Source organism: Theropithecus gelada, chromosome 4, assembly GCF_003255815.1.
Source record: "Theropithecus gelada isolate Dixy chromosome 4, Tgel_1.0, whole genome shotgun sequence".
NCBI lineage: Eukaryota > Metazoa > Chordata > Mammalia > Primates > Cercopithecidae > Theropithecus > Theropithecus gelada.
Window position 1 is genome coordinate 45,164,724 of NC_037671.1, and position 19,237 is coordinate 45,183,960.

Sequence of the window (19,237 nt, forward strand, 5' to 3'; positions counted from 1 at the left end):
CACCCTGGGCAACACAGTGAGACCCTGCCTCTTCAAAAAAAAATTTATTTAAGTTGTTACTATCTTACATAAGTTCAAGAAAATAGTGAAAAGATTAAACAAATAATGGCATGGAATCTCATCTCGGGCCAAGACAACAAAGCAAAAAAAATTTTTTTAGTAATAATGACATGGAGTATATTAAAAAAGACCCAAATTGAACTTCTGGAGATGAAAACTACAATTTTTTTTTTTTTTTTTTTTTTGAGACGGAGTCTCGCTCTGTCACCCAGGCTGGAGTGCAGTGGCGCGATCTCGGCTCACTGCAAGCTCCGCCTCCCGGGTTCACGCATTCTCCTGCCTCAGCCTCCTGAGTAGCTGGGACTACAGGCGCCCGCCACCGCGCCCGGCTAATCTTTTGTATTTTTAGTAGAGACGGGGTTTCACCGTGGTCTTGATCTCCTGACCTTGTAATCCACCCGCCTCGGCCTCCCAAAGTGCTGGGATTACAGGCGTGAGCCACCGCGCCCGGCAAAACTACAATGTTTTAAATAAAAGTTTACTGGATGGGATTAACAGAAGATTAGAGACTGCAGAAGAAAATATTTATGAGTTTGAAGTCATATGAATAGAAGCTATCCTAAATGAAAGCCAGAGAGATTAAAATACTAAAAAAGTTCGGGCATGGTGGCTCACACCTGTAATCCCAACACTTTAGGAGGCCAAGGCAGGAGGATCGCATGAGCCCAGGAGTTCAGGACCAGCCTCCTAGACAACACGGTAAAACCCTGTCTCTACAAAAACTACAGAAATTAGCTGGGCATGATGGCAGGTGCCTGTGGTCCCAGCTTGGGCAGCAGAGCAAAAACCTGTCTCAAATTAATTAAATTAAAAAAATAAAAGACTGAAAGAAAATACAGCATCATTGAGCTGTGGGACACTTCAAATAGTCTAATAATATAACTGTAATTGTAGTCCCCAAAGGAGAGGGAGGGGCATAAAATATTTGAAAAAATTAATGGCTGAAATTTTTCTAAATTTCTAAAATTTTCTAAATTGGAGGGAAACTATAAACCTGCAGATTCTAGAAGCTTAATGAACCCTAACCACAGGAGGCATGAAGAGAACTACACCAAGGCTTTTCATAATCAGATTGCTTAAAACTAGTGGTAAAGAGAAAAATATTTAAAGTGTCCAGAGGAAAAAATGACACATTATGAAAAAAAGAAAGGTAAAAATGATGGCAGACTTTTCTTTGGAAATAATGCAAATGAGAAACAGTACATCAGTATCTTTTTTTTTTTTTTTTTTTTGTATTTTTAGTAGAGACGGGGTTTCACCGTGCTAGCCAGGATGGTCTCAATCTCCTGACCTTGTGATCCCCTCCTCTTGGCCTCCCAAAGTGCTGGGATTACAGGCGTGAGCCACCGTGCCTGGCCAGTATATCAATATCTTTAAATAACTGAAAGGAAAAGAAAACCCTGTCAATCTTAATATGCCCAGTGAAAGTATATTTCAAAAATGAAGGAAAGATAAACACTTTTTTGCGGGGTGGGGGATAGAATCTCTGCTGTCTCCCAGGCTGGAATGCAGTCACACAAACATGGCTCACTGCAGCCTCAACCTGCCGAGGCTCAGGTGGTCCTCCCACCTCAGCCTCCTGAGTAGCTGGGATGACAGGTGTGCATCACCATGCCCAGCTAATTTTTTTACTTTTTATAGAGACGGGGTTTTTCCGTATTGCCCAGGAGGGTCTCAAACTCTGGGACTCAAGCAATCCGCCCACTTCGGCCTCCCAAAGTGCTGGGATAACAGGCGTGAGCCACCATGCCCATCTCACACTCTTTAAAGATATATCAAAACTGAAAGAATTCATCAGCAAAGACCTGCACTACAAAAAATACTAAAGGAGAAGGAAAATGATACCAGATGGAAATCTGGATTTACTTAAGAGAAGGAAGAACACTGGAAGTAGTAAATATGTCAGTAAAAATAAAGTGACTGCAGTTCATTTTACCTTCAATAGGTCAGGAGGTAAAAATGTGATTTTGAAGACTGCAACTATTCCTTTAGTTCATGTCTGCTTAAAGTCAATAATTTGCTAACCTCAGCACCTTTTAGAGGTAAATTTGTTTGTAAATTATTGGTACGTTATGACTCATGTTATAGCAACTTACTACAAGTAAAGCAAATGTCAGCAGTTTTTGGTAAGGTATCTTGTATTGGCTCTTGGTGGTTTTTTTGGTTTTGGTTTTTTTTTTGAGACAGGGTCTCACTTTGTCACCCAGGCTGGAGTGCAGTGGTGCAATCTAGGCTCACTGTAGTCTCAACCTCCTGAGTTCAAGCCATCTTCACTAGGCTATATACATATATATACACATACACATATGAATACGTGTATATATAAATTATATATACACACATATATATAAATTATATATACACACACACACACACATATATATATATATATATATTTTTTGAGACGGAGTCTCACTCTGTCACCCAGGCTGGAGTGCAGTGGCTGGATCTCAGCTTACTGCAAGCTCCGCCTTCCGGGTTTACGCCATTCTCCTGCCTCAGCCTCCCGAGTAGCTGGGACTACAGGCGCCCGCCACCTCACCCGGCTAGTTTTTTGTAATTTTTAATAGAGATGGGGTTTCACCGTGTTCGCCAGGATGGTCTCGATCTCCTGACCTCGTGATCCGCCCATCTAGGCCTCCCAAAGTGCCGGGATTACAGGCTTCAGCCACTGCGCCCGGCCTATTTTTTTTTTTTTTTTTTAAGATGAAGTCTCAGTCTGTTGCCCAGGTTGGAGTGCAGTGGTGCGATCTTGGCTCACTGCAGCCTCTGCCTCCCAGGTTCAAGCAATTCTCCTTCCTGTCTCAGCCTCCCGAGTAACTGGGATTACAGGCGACTGCCACCATGCCCAGCTAATTTTTGTATTTTTGGTAGAGCGGGGTTTCACCCTGTTGGCCAGGCTGGTCTTGAACTCCTGATCGCACGTGATCCACCTGCCTCAGCCACTAGGCTGTATTTTTGAATGAAGAAAAAGAACAGAGAAACAGATAAGGGAGGAAACAAAAATATTTGTAATAGTGGCCACATACCAAATTTCAGTTTGTGCAGTCTTTGAAATCCTGTTTTCTTTTTTTTTTTTTGAGACAGGGTCTCACTCTATCACCCAGGCTGGAGTGCAGTGGTGCGATTTCGGCTCACTGCAACCTCTGCCTCCTGGGTTCAAGAGATTCTCATGCCTCAGCCCCTATAGTAGCTGGGATTACAGGCACATGCCACCACGCCCAGCTCATTTTTTTGTATTTTCAGTAGAGACAGGGTTTCACCATGTCGGCCAGGCTGTTTCATGGCTCTTAAGGGTCAGTTTTGGTTTTTTTCCATTGCTGGCCAGAATATCTTTTTTTTTTCAGATGGAGTCTCGCTCTGTCACCCAGGCTAGAGTGCAGTGGAGTGATCTTGGCTCACTGCAACCCCCGTCTCCTGGGTTCTAGCAGTTCTTCTGCCTCAGCCTCCCGAGTAGCTGGGATTACAGGCATCCACCACCACGTCCAGCTAATTTTTTGTATTTTTAGTAGCGATGGGGTTTCACCATGTTGGCCAGGCTGGTCTCGAACTCCTCACCTCAGGTGATCCGCCCGCCTTGGCCTCCCAAAGTGTTGGGATTACAGGCGTGAGCCACCATGCCCAGCCCAGAATATCTTAAATAGGCAAAACTGATTTGCCGCACTAGCTTTCCTGAAATACCTGTTCTTGCAACCAATATGTTTCTTAATGAGAGCTTAGATTTTCTCCCTCTGTGTGAAAAAAAAATGATAGTCTGTTATATCTCTGCCTTGGATGTCTTTGAAGTTTTGCTGTGAGCTTAATTAAATTCAGACTGTTTTTAAGATATAGTATTTCTTGGCCAGGCGTGGTGGCTTATGCCTGTAATCCCAGCACTTTGGGAGCCCAAGGTGGGCGTATCAACTGAGGTCGGGAGTTCGAGACCAGCCTGACCAACATGGAGAAAGCCTGTCTCTACTAAAAATACGAAATTAGCCAGGCATGGTGGCACAGGCCTGTAATCCCATCTCGGGAGGCTGAGGCAGGACAATCACTTGAACCTGGGAGGCAGAGGTTGCGGTGAGCTGAGATCGCGCCATTGCACTCTAGCCTGGGCAACAAGAGAGAAACGCCCTCTCAAAAAAAAAAAAAGAAAGGATACAGCATTTCTTTTAAGACAGCTGTTGTAGCTTACTCTCCAGGTCAGTAGGCTGTTTTAAAATACTCTATGGGCTGGGCATGGTAATTGTAATCCCAGCACTTTGGGAGACCTAGGTGAAGGATGGCTTAAGTGCAGCAGTTCAAGACCAGCATGGGCAACACAGTGAGACCTCGTCTCTACAAAATTAAAAAAAAAATAAAAATAAAAATAAAGTTCTAAGTATTTAGCTGGGCACTGTAGCATGTACCTGTAATCCTAGCTTCTCAGAAGACTGAAAGGGGAGGATTGCTTGGGCCCAAGAATTCAAGACCAGGCTGGGCAACATAATGAAACCCTGTCTCTTTAAAACAAAAAAAGTTCTGAGTATTTGGTATATTTGGTATACTTAAGGAAAGCGAGCCTCACGTGAGGTTCTTTTTAAATTTTATTTTATTTTTGAGATAGGTTTGGTACTTTTGCCCGGGCTGGAATGCAGTGGCAAGATCACGACTCAACTGCAACCTTCATGTCCTGGGCTCAAGTCATCCTCTGACCTCAGCCTACCAAGTAGCTGGGACTAAAGGCAAGCGCCACCACACCTGGCTAAACTGACTTGAGGTTCTTGTACTTCAAGGACCATTTTGTCTCCTTCTTCTCCTTGTTTTATTAATTGTATTTATTTTTTGATTAGATCTTACATGCATGTGGCACAAATTTCAAAAGGTACAAAAGGACATATAAATAAAGAGTGTATCTTCCTCTGTTCCCCAGTCACCCTGTTTTCTTCCCAGAAGTAACTAGTGTTACTGGTTACTTGTGCTTCATTTTAGGGTCTATACATTTACACACACATCTGGGAACATAATGTACATACTATTCTGCACCTTTCTTTTTTCATTGACCATATATCCTTCCAAGTCAGTATGATTAAAACTGCCTCATTAGTTTTAATGACTGCAGAGTATTCCACTATGTAGGTAAACCATAATTAATCAGGACATTTAATCATGGACATTTAGGGTTTTTAAGAGAGTTTTTAAAATTAAGGTATAGTTTACATACCATAAAATTCACCTTTTTAGAGAATATAACTCAGTAGTTTAATTCAATAACTTTTTTTTTTTTAAGAGACAGAGTCTGGCTCTGTCACTTGGCTGGAGTGCAGTGGTGTAATCATAGCTCACTGCAGCCTTGACCTCCTAGGCTAAAGCAAACAATCCTCCCATCTCAGCCTCCCGAGTAGCTGGAACTACAGGTGTGCACCACCACACTCAACTAATTTTTAAATGTTTTGTAGAGATGGGGTCTCACTACATTGCCAAGCAGGTTCAAGAACGTGTTTATTGCCCCAGAAGGAAACCCCATACCCATGACATCTAAGGTTTTGCAGTCCTTTGTTAAAACCAATAATACTAAAATAATAATAATACTGCCCTGGATATTCTTATACGCATGTCATTTGGCACATGTGAAAGAATATCCAAGTGACAGCTGGTTATGGTGGCACATACCTGTAGGCCCAGCTACTTAGGGGGTTAAGGATCTCTTGAGCCCAGAAGTTCAAGTCCAGCCTGGCCAACATAGAGAGACCCCATCTCTTTAAAAAAAAAAAAAAGTGAGTGAAAAAAAAAGAGTATCTGCAGTACAAATACCTGGAAATGGATTTGCTTGGTAAGCTGATTTATTCACTTAAGATTTTGGAAGACATTGCTGAATTGCCCTCACTAGAGGTTATATGAGTCCGTATCCTGTCAATGTATAGACGTTCCTATTTCCCCACTCCCTGCTAGCATAATTCTTCATCCAACTTTTTTATCATTGCCAATCTGACAGGACATGTAGTATCTCACTACAATATTAATTTATATTTCTCATATTGTAAGTAAGGTTGATTATTTTATATGCTTAGGAGCTACTTGTATTTCCTTTGTTGTGAATTGATTGCTCATAAACTGATTAAATCTTTGATATTCTGGAAGGATCCTGATAAAAAAAAATTTCCTTATTTAGAATAGCTTTTTATGTATTAGGGAGAAAAGCCCTGATAAACAATTTTCCTTATCTATAGGAGCTCTTTATGCATTAGGGAGAAAAGCCCTGATAAAAAATTTTCCTTATTTATAGGAGCTCTTTATGTATTAGGGAGAAAAGAACTCTGTGGTATGAATTGGAGGTATTTTTCCCAGTTATTTTTGTTTTAGTCTTTGACTTTTGCTTATGATGTGTTTTTCTTTTATCATGCAGAAGCTTTGTATTTTATGTTGACTTTGTCAGTCTTTTATGACTTGTGTGTCTTATGACATCCTTTGACTTTCCTCACTCCAACATTGTTTAAAAAAAAATTCTCCCATTTGTTATTCTAGTACTTTAAGTTTCTTCCTCCCTCCACCATGTAACGCCTAGATCCATCTAGAATTTATTTTGTGTAAGATAAGAGGTGTGAATCTACCTTATTTTCCCCATATGGTTAACAACTTTTCCCCACCGCTTTGAAATGTCATTTTTACACTGTGTCCTCTTGATTAAAAGCTATTATTTAAGATGTTTGTTGGTGCAATTCAGAACAATTTTAAATATTAGCTTTAATTTTTTAAGAGAGGTAGTCAGGTGCTCAGGGCAGTGATTTCTGAACTCTTGGGGTGCCTACAGCCCCCTTCTCTCCACGACAAATCCTACTGCCGAGTGCTAGTGCTGCTATTTACAGAGGGGACGACGTCTTGCCCACGTCTCTTGGGCCCAGAAATAGTTTCCAACCACTCATACAGGGATTTCCCCTTAGCCTCATAAAATCTAGCTGGGGTCAGCCACCCATCTAGGGATGTTACTTGAATGAGAAAAGAGCCTCAACAGGAGTCCAGAATTAAAGGGAGAATCTTTCCAGAGAAAACAAAATTCTTCACTTCTGGGTCTTAGTGACTGATCTTCAGATTATCTTCTCATTTTATTTATTTTTCTTTGTAATTTTATTTTTTGAGACAAAATCTCGCTCTGTCACCCAGGCTGGAGTGCAGTGGCATGATCTCGGCTCACTGCAACCTCCGCCTCCCAGGTTCAGGCAATTTTGCTGCCTCAGCCTCCCGAGTAGCTGAGACTACAGGCATGTGCCACCACACCTGGCTAATTTTTTGTATTTTTAGTAGAGATGGGTTTCACCATGTTGGCCAGGCTGGTCTCGAACTCCTGACCTCAAGTGATCCACTCACCTCGGCCTCCCAAAATGCTGGGATTACAGGCATGTGCCACCGTGCCTGGCCTATCTTCTCATTTTAAAATCATAGTCAAGTTTTACAATTTTGCTTTGGTAAATTTATTTTGATGGACCGTAGGTCACCTGGTGAAAGGAACCCCTGGTTTAGGCTATATTATGACTACATTTTGGCATTATTTGAAGCTAGAGAATACAGGACTAAGGGGTCATCTCTTTTAATTTGAAACCGTTTTAAGGTGAGAAAAGAGTGTGGCCCTTTAAAAAGTAGAATTCTCAGGGTGCCCCGACTGTAAAGGCTCCTAGAGTTGTACCTACTGGGACCAGAGGAGAAGGCCTGTCTGGCAGTTCCTGATGCTGCTGATAGGGGGTAGATATCCCCAGGGAGCCTTCTTTCAAGCCAAGTGTTTGACCCCCTATTTTGTTTGGTAGAGAAGATTGCACAATGGCTTTTAATCTCATTCAATATTATAAAATTGTTCTGTTTGCACTACTCAAGGAGTAGTTTGTCATTCTGAACTTAGGGGTAGCAGATGTTCTCTGTGCTTGCAAGTGCTGGTGGTAGTTAACACCTCAGTGGAGTGACTGGTGGTGACTTCCTGCCTCAGGGCTGTTTAACCCTTAGGGCACCTTATCGAGTAGAGGAATTAGGCAAGTGTGTCAAGTAAGGAGGGAAGCTGGGAGAGTCGGGGAAGTGTTTTTCTTTGGTATAGACTATTTTTCACTTACATTTTTATTAATTAGTTTGTTCCAGAGACAGACACTTAAAAAAAATGAATTCACAAAGGATACAGGGGAATTCAATTTAAGTGGTCATGTTAAAAAAGTAATATCTCCTTTATAGGCTTAATGTATGTCATAATTGGCTAATTTATTCCATATGATTGTGATGCCTGAGAGACAAGCCTATGGTTTGCTGATGAGCCATGGTTAATACAATTTTATCTCACTAAATGTCGTCAGGATTTAAGGGAAGACCTTCACACAGATTTCTCTGTATCTATGTGATGATCATTTTCCTGCTTTTCTTTCTGTCCCATCTTCACTCCTTCCACAGTCACGTTACGGTAGTATAGTCATGCCAGTGTGCCCGTGAGTAACTCCAAGTCTGAGTTCTAAAAAGCAGGTTTCACTTAGCCAGCTGCCCTTGTCAGTTTCAGCCTTGGGAGTCACCTTTTGGTATCTTTTCCCACTTCTTCTTCCTCCTTTCTCAACCACCATTTCTCCTCTCCATTGGATTCTACAGGGTTTGTAATCTCCCAGAGCATTCAGCAGCTGGACGAATTCACCCGCCAAGGGGAAGATCCCTGGCAGATCCCAGTGGGGGTACTTACCCCTTCCAGACTCTTCCTGAGGAAAGCAAGTTACCTTCTGTGTAGCAGGAGTACATTTTATATTAGTTTGGCCTTGTGACTGTTAGAGTGGGAAGTCTGAGGGAATTGGAGAAGAGATGCAGTTTTAACAGAGGAAAAACATTTAGTAGAGACTGTCCTTTCTGCCTTCTTCGGGCGTGTCCCTCTTCTGGGCATCTCTTCAGGATTTCATTCCTCCGTCCAACTGCTGTTCACAACTGCCCTTTCCAACTGCTCCAGAACTCTTGGCCCTGGCATTCCGTGATGTAAATTATTCCACGCATGGCTCAAAATGGGTGTGAAGCGGTGTTGCCAGGTGTCGGATCGCTAGTGTAAGTTTCCCAGTCTGTGGGGAGAGCTGCTTTTGGAATCTGTGCAGTTGTTGTTGTTCAGCTGAAGCATAGTCATTTCACTGGCTAAGCCTGACGCTGTCGCTGGCTGGGGAGAGAGGGATCTCAGGGCCTGGAGCTGGGGTGAACTTTTTTGGTTGAGATTCTCTACTTTAAGGATTCTAGTGTTAGGATGTAGATTGTTTGGAGTTGAACAGGGGTAGTGGTGCTGCAGAGGGAGAACGCAGGACCTGCGGGCCAGAGCCTGCAGAGACTGCCTGTGGCTAGGGTGCCCCTCTTCTCTCTCTAAATGCAGGAAGAACTATTTTCCTATCTTCCTAAAGATAGCCAGAATATGGCAAAAAATGTAGATTGTTCACCATGTTTAGGGACATTGAGTCACAAAATTAAAAGACCTCTATGTCTATGAGATCTTTTCTAAAACATAAATATTATTTCTCCCCTTGTTTATTGTACATTTTGAGGAAGTTACTATTCATGGTTTATAGCCCCTTGGGGGAATCTGCATGTGAAGGAAGTTGCTGCCAACTATCTTTGATTTGTCTAGATTCTTTTTCGACTTACAAGTTAAGGGTTTGTTTCCAATAAAAAGTTTAAATTGAATATTTTATCTCTCAAAAATTACATTAATAATAAGCTAAGGAAAACTCACATGAATTACAGTTATTTATCCAGAAAAGTGTAAGGCATATGTTTATATTGCATTGATACTACTGCCTTTAATCTGCTTTACTGAAACCTGTTTTCCTCTCCCTTTTCTTTATAGTTGTCATGGATGATGATGATGACTCGTGTCTCCTTGATCTTATTGGGTAAGATGCTTATTCCGAAACCCGGGTAAATCAAATGTGTGAGATTTGCTGAACACTAAAACAACCTAATAGCGTATTAACACCTGGTAGGTATTTTAAATAAAAATTAAATAATAATCATAGGTTTAGTAGAGAAACAAAGGACTTGATTAACATAGGGGCTGTAATTCAGTAATTCTTTTTTTTTTTTTTTTCCTTTTGAGACAGGGTCTCACTCTGTCACCCAGGCTGAAGTGCAGCAGCACAGTCTCAGCTCACTGTAGCCTCTACCTCCCAGGCCCACACGATCCTCCCACCTCAGCCTGCCAAGTATCTGGGACTACAGGCATGCACCACCATGCCTGGCTAATTTTTTGTATTTTTTGTATTTTTTTTTTTTTTTTTGTAGAGACAGGGTTTTGCCATGTTGTATAGGCTGGTCTGCAACTCCTAGACTCAAGTGATCCTGCTGCCTCAGCCTTCCAAAGTGCTGGGATTACGGGAATGAGCCACTGCGCCCAGCAAGTAATTATTTGTTAAATTTATTTCCTAATAAATCCCAGGAGGGAAAAGTGAATAATAATAGGAAATGGCACAATATCAAAACAAAAACAAGATAAAAATTTTAAAAACTACTAATTGTTTTAAAATAGGGAGAGGATTTTACTCAGGTAATCATTTTCTTTCTACTCTAGTAAAAATTAGTTCTAAATATAGGTAGTGTATTTGTTTGTTGTTTTATCTCCTTTTTTTCCTCTCTTTTCTAGAGACCCACAAGCATTGAACTATTTTCTACATGGACCTAGTAATAAATCTGTAAGTAATGCGTAGCACGCTACAGATATCTATTTTGTTTCTGCTTTACAGTTAAAGTAGTAACCACCTATTGAATTTGTATCTTTGCAGAGCAATGATGACTTGACTAATGCAGGATATTCTGCAGCCAATTCAAATTCAATTTTCGCCAACTCTAGTGTGAGTATTGGAAACTAAATGCAGTGATTAAATGGTTTCTGTCTCATTGATGCCTTGTGAATTGAGCCTTTAACTGCCTTTGTATCGTGAGAATCCTTACCTTGTCTGTTGTAATTTATTTTATTTTATTTATTTATTTTGAGATGGGGCCTCACTCTGTCACCCAGGCTGGAGTGCAGTGGTGCGATCACAGCTCACCGCAGCCTCGACCTCCCAGGCTGAAGCAATCATCCCACCTCAGCCTCCCAAATAGCTGCGACTACAGGCGCGTGCCACCAGACGGGCTAATTTTTGTATTTTTAATAGAGACAGAGTTTCGCCATGTTAGCCCAGCTGGTCTTGAGCTCTCAGGCTCAAGCAATCCACCTACCTTGACCTCCCAAAATGTTGGAATTACAGGTGTGAGCCACTGCGCCCAGCCTGTTGTAATTTATATAGGAAGAAAATCTATTGAATTATGTAGACATTTTCTACTTTTAACATAGTAAATTAAGACAAGCTATATGGCCAGGTGCAGTAGCTCACACCTGTAATCTCAGCACTTTGGGAGGCCAAGGTGGGAGAATTGTTTGAGCTCAGGAGTTCAAGACCAGCCTGGACAACATAGCAAGACCCTGTCTCTTATTTTTAAAAAATAAAATAGGCCAGGTGCAGTGGCTTACACCTGTAATCCCAACACTTTGGGATGCCAAGGCAGGTGGATCACGAGGTCAGGAGTTCAAGATCAGCCTGGCCAAGATGGTGAAACCACATCTCTACTAAAAATACAAAAAAAATTAGCCAGGCATGGTGGTGGGTGCCGGTAATCCCAGCTACTCGGGAGACTGAGGCAGAGAATTGCTTAAACCCAGAAGGCGAAGGATGCAGTGAGCCGAGATCGCGCCATTGCACTCCAGCCTGGGCAACAGAGCAAAACTCCGTCTCAAAAAAATAAATAAATAGGCCGGGCGCAGTGGCTCACTCCTGTAATCCCAGCACTTTGGGAGGACGAGGCCGGCAGATCACGAGGTCAGAAGATCGAGACCATCCTGGCTAACATGGTGAAACCCTATCTCTACTAAAAATATAAAAAATTAGCTGGGCGTGGTGGCGGGCTCCTATAGTCCCAGCTACTTGGGAGGCTGAGGCAGGAGAATGGCGTGAACCTGGGAGATGGAGCTTGCAGTGAGCCGAGATCGTGCCACTGCACTCCAGCCTGGGCAACAGAGTGAGACTCCATCTCAAAAAAATAAATAAATAACATAAAATAATACGCCGGGCACGGTGGCTCACTCCTGTAATTCCAGCACTTTGGGAGACTGAGGCAGGCAGATCATGAGGTCGGGAGATTGAGACCATCCTGGCCAACACAGTGAAACCCTGTCTCTACTAAAAACACAAAATTGGGCGTGGTGGCGCATGCCTGTAATCCCAGCTACTCAGGAGGCTGAGGCAGGAGAATCGCTTGAACCAGGGAGTCAGAGGTTGCAGTGAGCCGAGATTGTGCCATTACACTCAAGCCTGGCCACATAGCGAGACTCTGTCTCAAAAATAAATAAATAAATACAAATAAAATAAATAATAAACAATAAAAAGACAAGCGATATGAGGTTGTCTTTTAAATAATAAAAAGACAAGCTATATATCCACTTTGCCATTTTTTTCTTTTTTTTTTTTTTTTTTTTTTTTTGAGATGGAGTCTCGCTCTGTCGCCCAGGCTGGAGGCGCGATCTCGGCTTACTGCAAGCTCCGCCTCCCGGGTTTACGCCATTCTCCTGCCTCAGCCTCCCGAGTAGCTGGGACTACAGGCGCCCGCCACCTCGCCCGGCTAATTTTTTTGTATTTTTTTTAGTAGAGACGGGGTTTTACCGTGTTAGTCAGGATGGTCTTGATCTCCTGACCTCGTGATCCGCCCGTCTCGGCCTCCCAAAGTGCTGAGATTACAGACTTGAGCCACCGCGCCCAGCCCACTTTGCCATTTTTCTAAGCTTTCAACTTTCTTTTTTTGAGATGGAATCTTGCTCTCTTGCCTAGGCTGGAGTGCAGTGGCACGATCTCGGCTTGCTGCAGCCTCTGCCTCCTGGGTTCAAGCGATTCTCCTGCCTCAGCCTCCCTAGTAGCTGGGGTTACAGATGCCCACCACCACACCAGCTAATTTTTGTATTTTTAGTAGAGATGGCGTTTCTCCATGTTGGCCATGATGGTCTTGAATTCCTGACCTCAAGTGATCCCCACCCCAATACAAGCGTGAGCCACTGCACCTGGCCTCAACATTCTTTCTAAAATGACTCAGAAATGTTACAACCTGAGAAAGTCATATTAGAATGTTTTGAACCTTGTTACATAATAATCTTTGAGGAAATTATTCTTAATTCATAGTTACTTATAAGTTGTTTTCATCTTAAATGAGAAAAAAAAGATAAGTAACACTTGAGCATTTAGTATGTGCTTGGCATTAAGAGCTTAACATATATTAACCTCAGGCAGACGTGGTGGCCCATGCCTGTAATCCCACCATTTTAGGAGGCCAAGACAGGAGAATTACTTGACCTCAGGACTTTGAGACCAACCAACATAGTGAGACCCCATCTCTACAAAAAATTTAAAAATTAGACCAGTGGCCAGGCACGGTGGCTCACGCCTATAATCCCAACACTTTGGGATGCCGAAGCAGGCAGATCACGACATCAGGAGTTCGAGACCAGCCTGGCCAACATGGTGAAACCCCATCTCTACTAAAAATACAAAAAATTAGACGGGTGTGGTGGTGTGTGCCTGTAATTTAATCTTCTCAGGAGGCTGAGGCAGGATAATTGCTTGAACCTCCAGAGGCAGAGGTTGCAGTGAGCCAAGATCACACCACTGCACTCCAGCCGGGGCGACAGTGCAAGACTCCATCTCAAAAAAAAAAAAAAAAAACATTGGCCGGGGGCAGTGGCTTACGCCTATAATCCCAGCACTTTGGGAGGCTGAAGTGGGCAGATCATGAGGTCAGGAGATTGAGACCATCCTGGCAACATGGTGAAACCCTGTCTCTACTAAAAATACAAAAAAATTAGTGGCAGACGCCTGTAGTTCCAGCTACTCGGGAGGCTGAGGCAGTAGAATGGCATGAACCCGGGATGCAGAGCTTGCAGTAAGCCGAGATCACACTACTGCACACTCCAGCCCAGGTGACAGAGCAAGACTCGGTCTCAAAAAAAAAAAAAAAAAAAATAGATGAGCATGGTGGTGCATGCCTGTAGTCCCAGTCCTGCTGAGGCAGGATCCCTTGAGCCTAGGAGTTGGAGGCTGCAGTGAGCCAAGATTGTGCCATTGCACTCCAGCCTAGGCGACAGAGTGAGACCCTATCTCAAAAAAAAAAAGAAACCCGCCAGGCGTGGTGGCTCACGCCTGTAATCCTAGCACTTTGGGAGGCCGAGGCAGGCGGATCACGAGGTCAGGAGATCAAGACCATCCTGGCTAACACAATGAAACCCCGTCTCTACTAAAAATACAAAAAATTAGCTGGGCGTGGTGGCGGGCACCTGTAGTCCCAGCTACTCGGGAGGCTGAGGCAGGAGAATGGCATGAACCCGGGAGGCAGAGCTTGCAGTGAGCCAAGATGGCAGCCACTGAACTCCAGCCCTGGCGACATCGAGCAAGACTCCGTCTCAAAAAAAAAAAAAAAGAAACCCAAAACATGTATTAACCTCATTTAATCTTCACAATGATTCTATGAAGCGGTTCTATTAAGATACATATTTTGGCCAGGGACGGTGGCTCACACCTGTAATCCCAACACTTTGAGAGGCCGAGGTGGGTGGATCACCTAAGGTTAGGAGTTCAAGACCAGGCTGGCCTACATGGCGAAACCCTGTCTCTACTAAAAAATACAAAAATTAAATGGGTGTGGTCGTGGGCACCTGTAATCCCAGCTACTTGGGAGACTGAGGCAGACAGAATTGCTTGAACCTGGGGGGCGGAAGTTGCAGTGAGCTGAGATCGGACCACTGCACTCCAGCATGGGTGACACAGTAAGACTGTCTCGGGGGAAAAAAAAAGATACATATTTTAGAGATGAGGAAAGTAAAGCACAGAAAGGTTAAGTTACTTCGCCAAATAGTACAAAGCCATGAGTTGCAGAGCTAGGATTCTAACACAGGCCGCCAGGCTCTGCAACTCATGTTCTTTTGTTTTTGAGACAGAGTCTCGCTCTGTTGCCCAGGCTGAAGTGCGGTGGTGTAATCTCGGCTCACTGCAACCTCCACCTCCTATTTTTAGTAGAGACGGGGTTTCACCCAGTTGGCCAGGCTGGTCTTGAACTCCGGACTTCAAGTGATCCACCCGCCTCAGCCTCCCAAAGAGCTCAGATTACAGGCGTGACCTACTGCGCCCAACCTCCATGTTCTTAACCTCTGGAAGCATCTAGGCAGGAAACCTGACCTGGGGGATTGGGGTGTCCTGCCTGGAGACTATACTGAGATTACTGTGTTTGAGCCTTAGGCTCCCTTACTCTTTATAGTTGCTTTGTTCTGCTGTGGATGGTAGTCAGAAGTTGAACTGCCCAAGGTTGAATCTTTGCCCTACCACTTATTAGCCGTGTAACCTTAGATCTATCACTAAATCTCTGTGAGGGTCAATTTCCTCTTTTTTTTTTTTTTTTTTTTTTTTTTTTGAGACAAAGTTTTGCTCTTGTTGCGCAGGCTGGAGTGCAATGGCACAATCTTGGCTCACCGGAACCTCCGCCTCCCAGGTTCAAGCGATTCTCCTCTCTCAGCCTCCTGAGTAGCTGGGATTACAGGCATGCGCCACCATGCCCAGCTAATTTTGTATTTTTAGTAGAGACAGGGTTTCTCCATGTTGGTCAGGCTGGTCTCGAACTCCCAACCTCAGGTGATCCACCCACCTCGGCCTCCCAAAGTGCTGGGATTAACAGGTGTGAGCCACCGCGCCTGGCCAGTTTCCTTATTTACGAAACCAGAATAACAATAGAATTACCTGAGAGGGTGGTTAAGATTAGTTGACTAGACTGTTGAAATCACTTGGTATGGTGCTTAGTAAATATTAACTTACTATCATCAGGACCTTTATTTTCTTCACCTATAAAATGGAATGGTGTTCGGAAAGTCCTTGGGATGGACAGTGCTTTTTAATGGTCGCATGTGTGTAAGGTACATAAGATCATGTCATGCAAGATATATCTGTCACAACACTGATCTCCTGTAAGGCTTATGAATCAGTAGCATTTCTGACATTCATTTTGAATAAATAATCACTACATATGATGCCACTAAGCCCATAAAGTAGTTATTTAGCCTATCCCTCAACATTCATGATTTTTATTTAGCAACTCTCCTACTTCCATGTGAGTATTAATTCTATCTTTTCAAATTGCTTCATTCAATATGTATTTATTGGCAACTGTTTTTGCATCATGTCGGTGTAGTAGAAATATGGAAAATGCTCTGAGGCCAAGGATGGTGCCTCACGCCTGTAATCCCAGCACTTTGGGAGGCCGAAGCAGGAGGATTACTTGCATGCAGGAGTTCAAGACCAGCCTGGGCAAGATGGTGAAACCCCATCTCTAAAAACAAAAAACAAAAAAATGTAGCTGGGTATGGTGGGGCACACCTGTAGTCCCAGCTACTCAGGAGGCCGAGGTGGGAGGATCTCATGAACCCAGGAGTTCACAGCAGCAGCGAGTTATTATTGGGCCACTGCACTCCAGCCTGGTCAAAAGAACGAGACCCCAGATCAAAATATAAACTAATAAGTAAATAAAGTCTGTGGCAGTATCTCAAAAAAATGAAGCTAAGCTCTAAGTAGTCCTCAGTATGTTTGCATTATCTATCTGTTCTCTATAAAATAATTTACCAGCATGATGGATGCATATGCTTATAAACATAACATCAAGCATCATTACTATGGAAATAAAATATCAGAATAAGGTGAGCAGTTTAGAGAGTTGTGCCTGAAAAGCAGACTGTTGTGCTTTATTCCTGTTCAAAAGTAAGATTAATTTTTATACATCCTTTTCAAAGGTTACATATGCCATGTAACATACTGTTTATTTTTTTAGAATGCTGATCCTAAGTCATCCCTCAAAGGTGTAAGCAACCAGCTTGGAGAAGGGCCCAGTGATGGACTGCCACTTTCAAGTAGCCTCCAGTTCCTTGAAGATGAACTCGAGTCTTCTCCTCTTCCTGATCTCACTGAGGACCAACCTTTCGACATTCTTCAGAAATCCTTGCAAGAGGCCAATATCACTGAACAGACGTTGGCAGAAGAGGCATATTTGGATGCCAGTATAGGTTCAAGCCAACAGTTTGCACAAGCTCAGCTTCATCCTTCTTCATCAGCATCCTTTACTCAGGCTTCTAATGTTTCTAATTACTCAGGTCAGACGCTGCAGCCTATAGGGGTGACGCATGTGCCTGTTGGAGCATCGTTTGCAAGCAATACAGTGGGTGTACAACATGGCTTTATGCAACATGTGGGGATCAGTGTTCCCAGCCAGCATTTGTCTAATAGCAGTCAGATTAGTGGTTCTGGTCAAATACAATTAATTGGGTCATTTGGTAATCATCCTTCCATGATGACTATTAATAACCTAGATGGATCTCAAATCATATTAAAGGGCAGCGGGCAGCAAGCCCCATCAAATGTGAGTGGAGGGCTCCTGGTTCATAGACAGACTCCTAATGGCAACTCCTTGTTTGGGAACTCCAGTTCCAGTCCAGTAGCACAGCCTGTTACTGTTCCATTTAACAGCACAAATTTTCAAACATCTTTACCTGTGCATAACATCATCATACAAAGGGGTCTTGCACCAAATTCAAATAAAGTCCCAATTAATATACAGCCAAAGCCTATCCAGATGGGTCAGCAAAATACATACAATGTGAACAATTTGGGAATTCAGCAGCACCACGTACAACAAGGGATCTCTTTTGCTTCTGCAAGCTCACCCCAGGGCTCAGTAGTTGGTCCACACATGTCTGTGAACATTGTAAACCAACAGAACACAAGAAAGCCAGTCACCTCACAGGCAGTGAGCAGCGCTGGGGGCAGTATTGTTATTCATTCCCCCATGGGCCAGCCTCACGCACCCCAAAGTCAGTTCCTCATACCTACAAGCCTTTCTGTCAGTTCCAACTCGGTACACCACGTCCAGACTATAAATGGGCAACTTCTTCAGACTCAACCCTCTCAGCTCATTTCTGGCCAAGTGGCCTCAGAGCATGTCATGTTGAACAGAAACTCTTCCAACATGCTCAGGACCAACCAACCATATTCTGGACAGATGCTTAACAACCAGAATACTGCCGTCCACTTAGTGTCTGGGCAGACATTTGCTGCCTCTGGAAGTCCAGTGATAGCCAATCATGCCTCTCCTCAGCTTGTGGGTGGACAGATGCCCTTGCAGCAGGCATCCCCAACCGTATTACACCTGTCACCTGGGCAGAGCAGCGTTTCCCAAGGAAGACCTGGCTTCACCACCATGCCCTCGGTGACAAGCATGTCAGGACCTAGTCGGTTCCCTGCTGTCAGCTCAGCCAGCACTGCCCATCCTAGCCTTGGGTCTGCAGTTCAGTCTGGTTCATCAGGATCAAACTTTACGGGAGATCAGCTGACGCAGCCGAACAGGACTCCAGTACCAGTCAGTGTGTCTCATCGTCTTCCAGTTTCTTCTTCCAAGTGTACCAGCACCTTCAGTAACACACCTGGAGCAGGAACCCAGCAACAATTCTTCTGCCAGGTAATGCCCTTTCCCAAATAAATATTTGGCTGATTATAGAGTGGAAAAATGAGATGTGTATTTACTAGAATATAATTTTCATCCTAGACTCCCAATTTCTTAAAAATTTTAGGCCAGGTGTAGTGGCTCATGCCTGTAATCCCAACAGTTTGGGAGACCGAGGCTGGAGGATTACTTGAACCCAATAGTTCAAGGCCAGCCTGGGCAACATAGTGAGACCCTGCCTATACCAAAAATTTAAAAATTAGCTGAGTGTGGTGGTGCACACCTGTAGTCCCAGCTACTCTGGAGGCTGAGGCAGAAGAATAGCTTGAGCACAGGAGGTTGAGGCTGCAGTGAGCCATGATTGTACCACTGCACTGGGTGATAGAGTGAGTCTCAAAAAAAAAAAAAAAATTTTTTTTTTACACTTATGACTGGTTATCTTTTTTCTTGATTTTCTTTTTTGCCAGGGGACGGGGGTAGGGGGTCTCACTCTGTCGCCTAGGCTGGAGGGCAGTGGCACAGTCATGGCTCACTGCAGCCTCAACCATCTAGGCTCAGATGATCTTCCCATCTCAGCCTCCCAGGTAGCTGGGACTACAAGCACATACCAGCACACCTAACTAGTTTTTTGTATTTTTTGTAGATTTGAGGTTTCGCCATGTTGTCCAGGCTGGTCTTA

General features: G+C 43.5%; 1 protein-coding gene across 4 annotated transcripts in view; it reads left to right on the forward strand.

Moving 5' to 3' along the window:
• BICRAL (BRD4 interacting chromatin remodeling complex associated protein like) overlaps nt 1–19,237 on the forward strand; it is a 129,719-nt gene that overhangs the window by 70,538 nt on the left and 39,944 nt on the right. For 3 of the 4 annotated variants that reach the window (XM_025384141.1, XM_025384143.1, XM_025384142.1), the window contains 4 exons: nt 9,854–9,899; nt 10,646–10,694; nt 10,785–10,853; nt 16,894–18,573. In XM_025384141.1, the coding sequence (XP_025239926.1) occupies nt 9,859–9,899; nt 10,646–10,694; nt 10,785–10,853; nt 16,894–18,573 (1,839 nt within the window). In that variant the 5' untranslated portion in view covers nt 9,854–9,858. Of the gene's footprint in view, nt 1–8,909; nt 9,070–9,853; nt 9,900–10,645; nt 10,695–10,784; nt 10,854–16,893; nt 18,574–19,237 lie in introns of those variants that run through there. The other variant, XM_025384140.1, reaches the window with a different exon arrangement.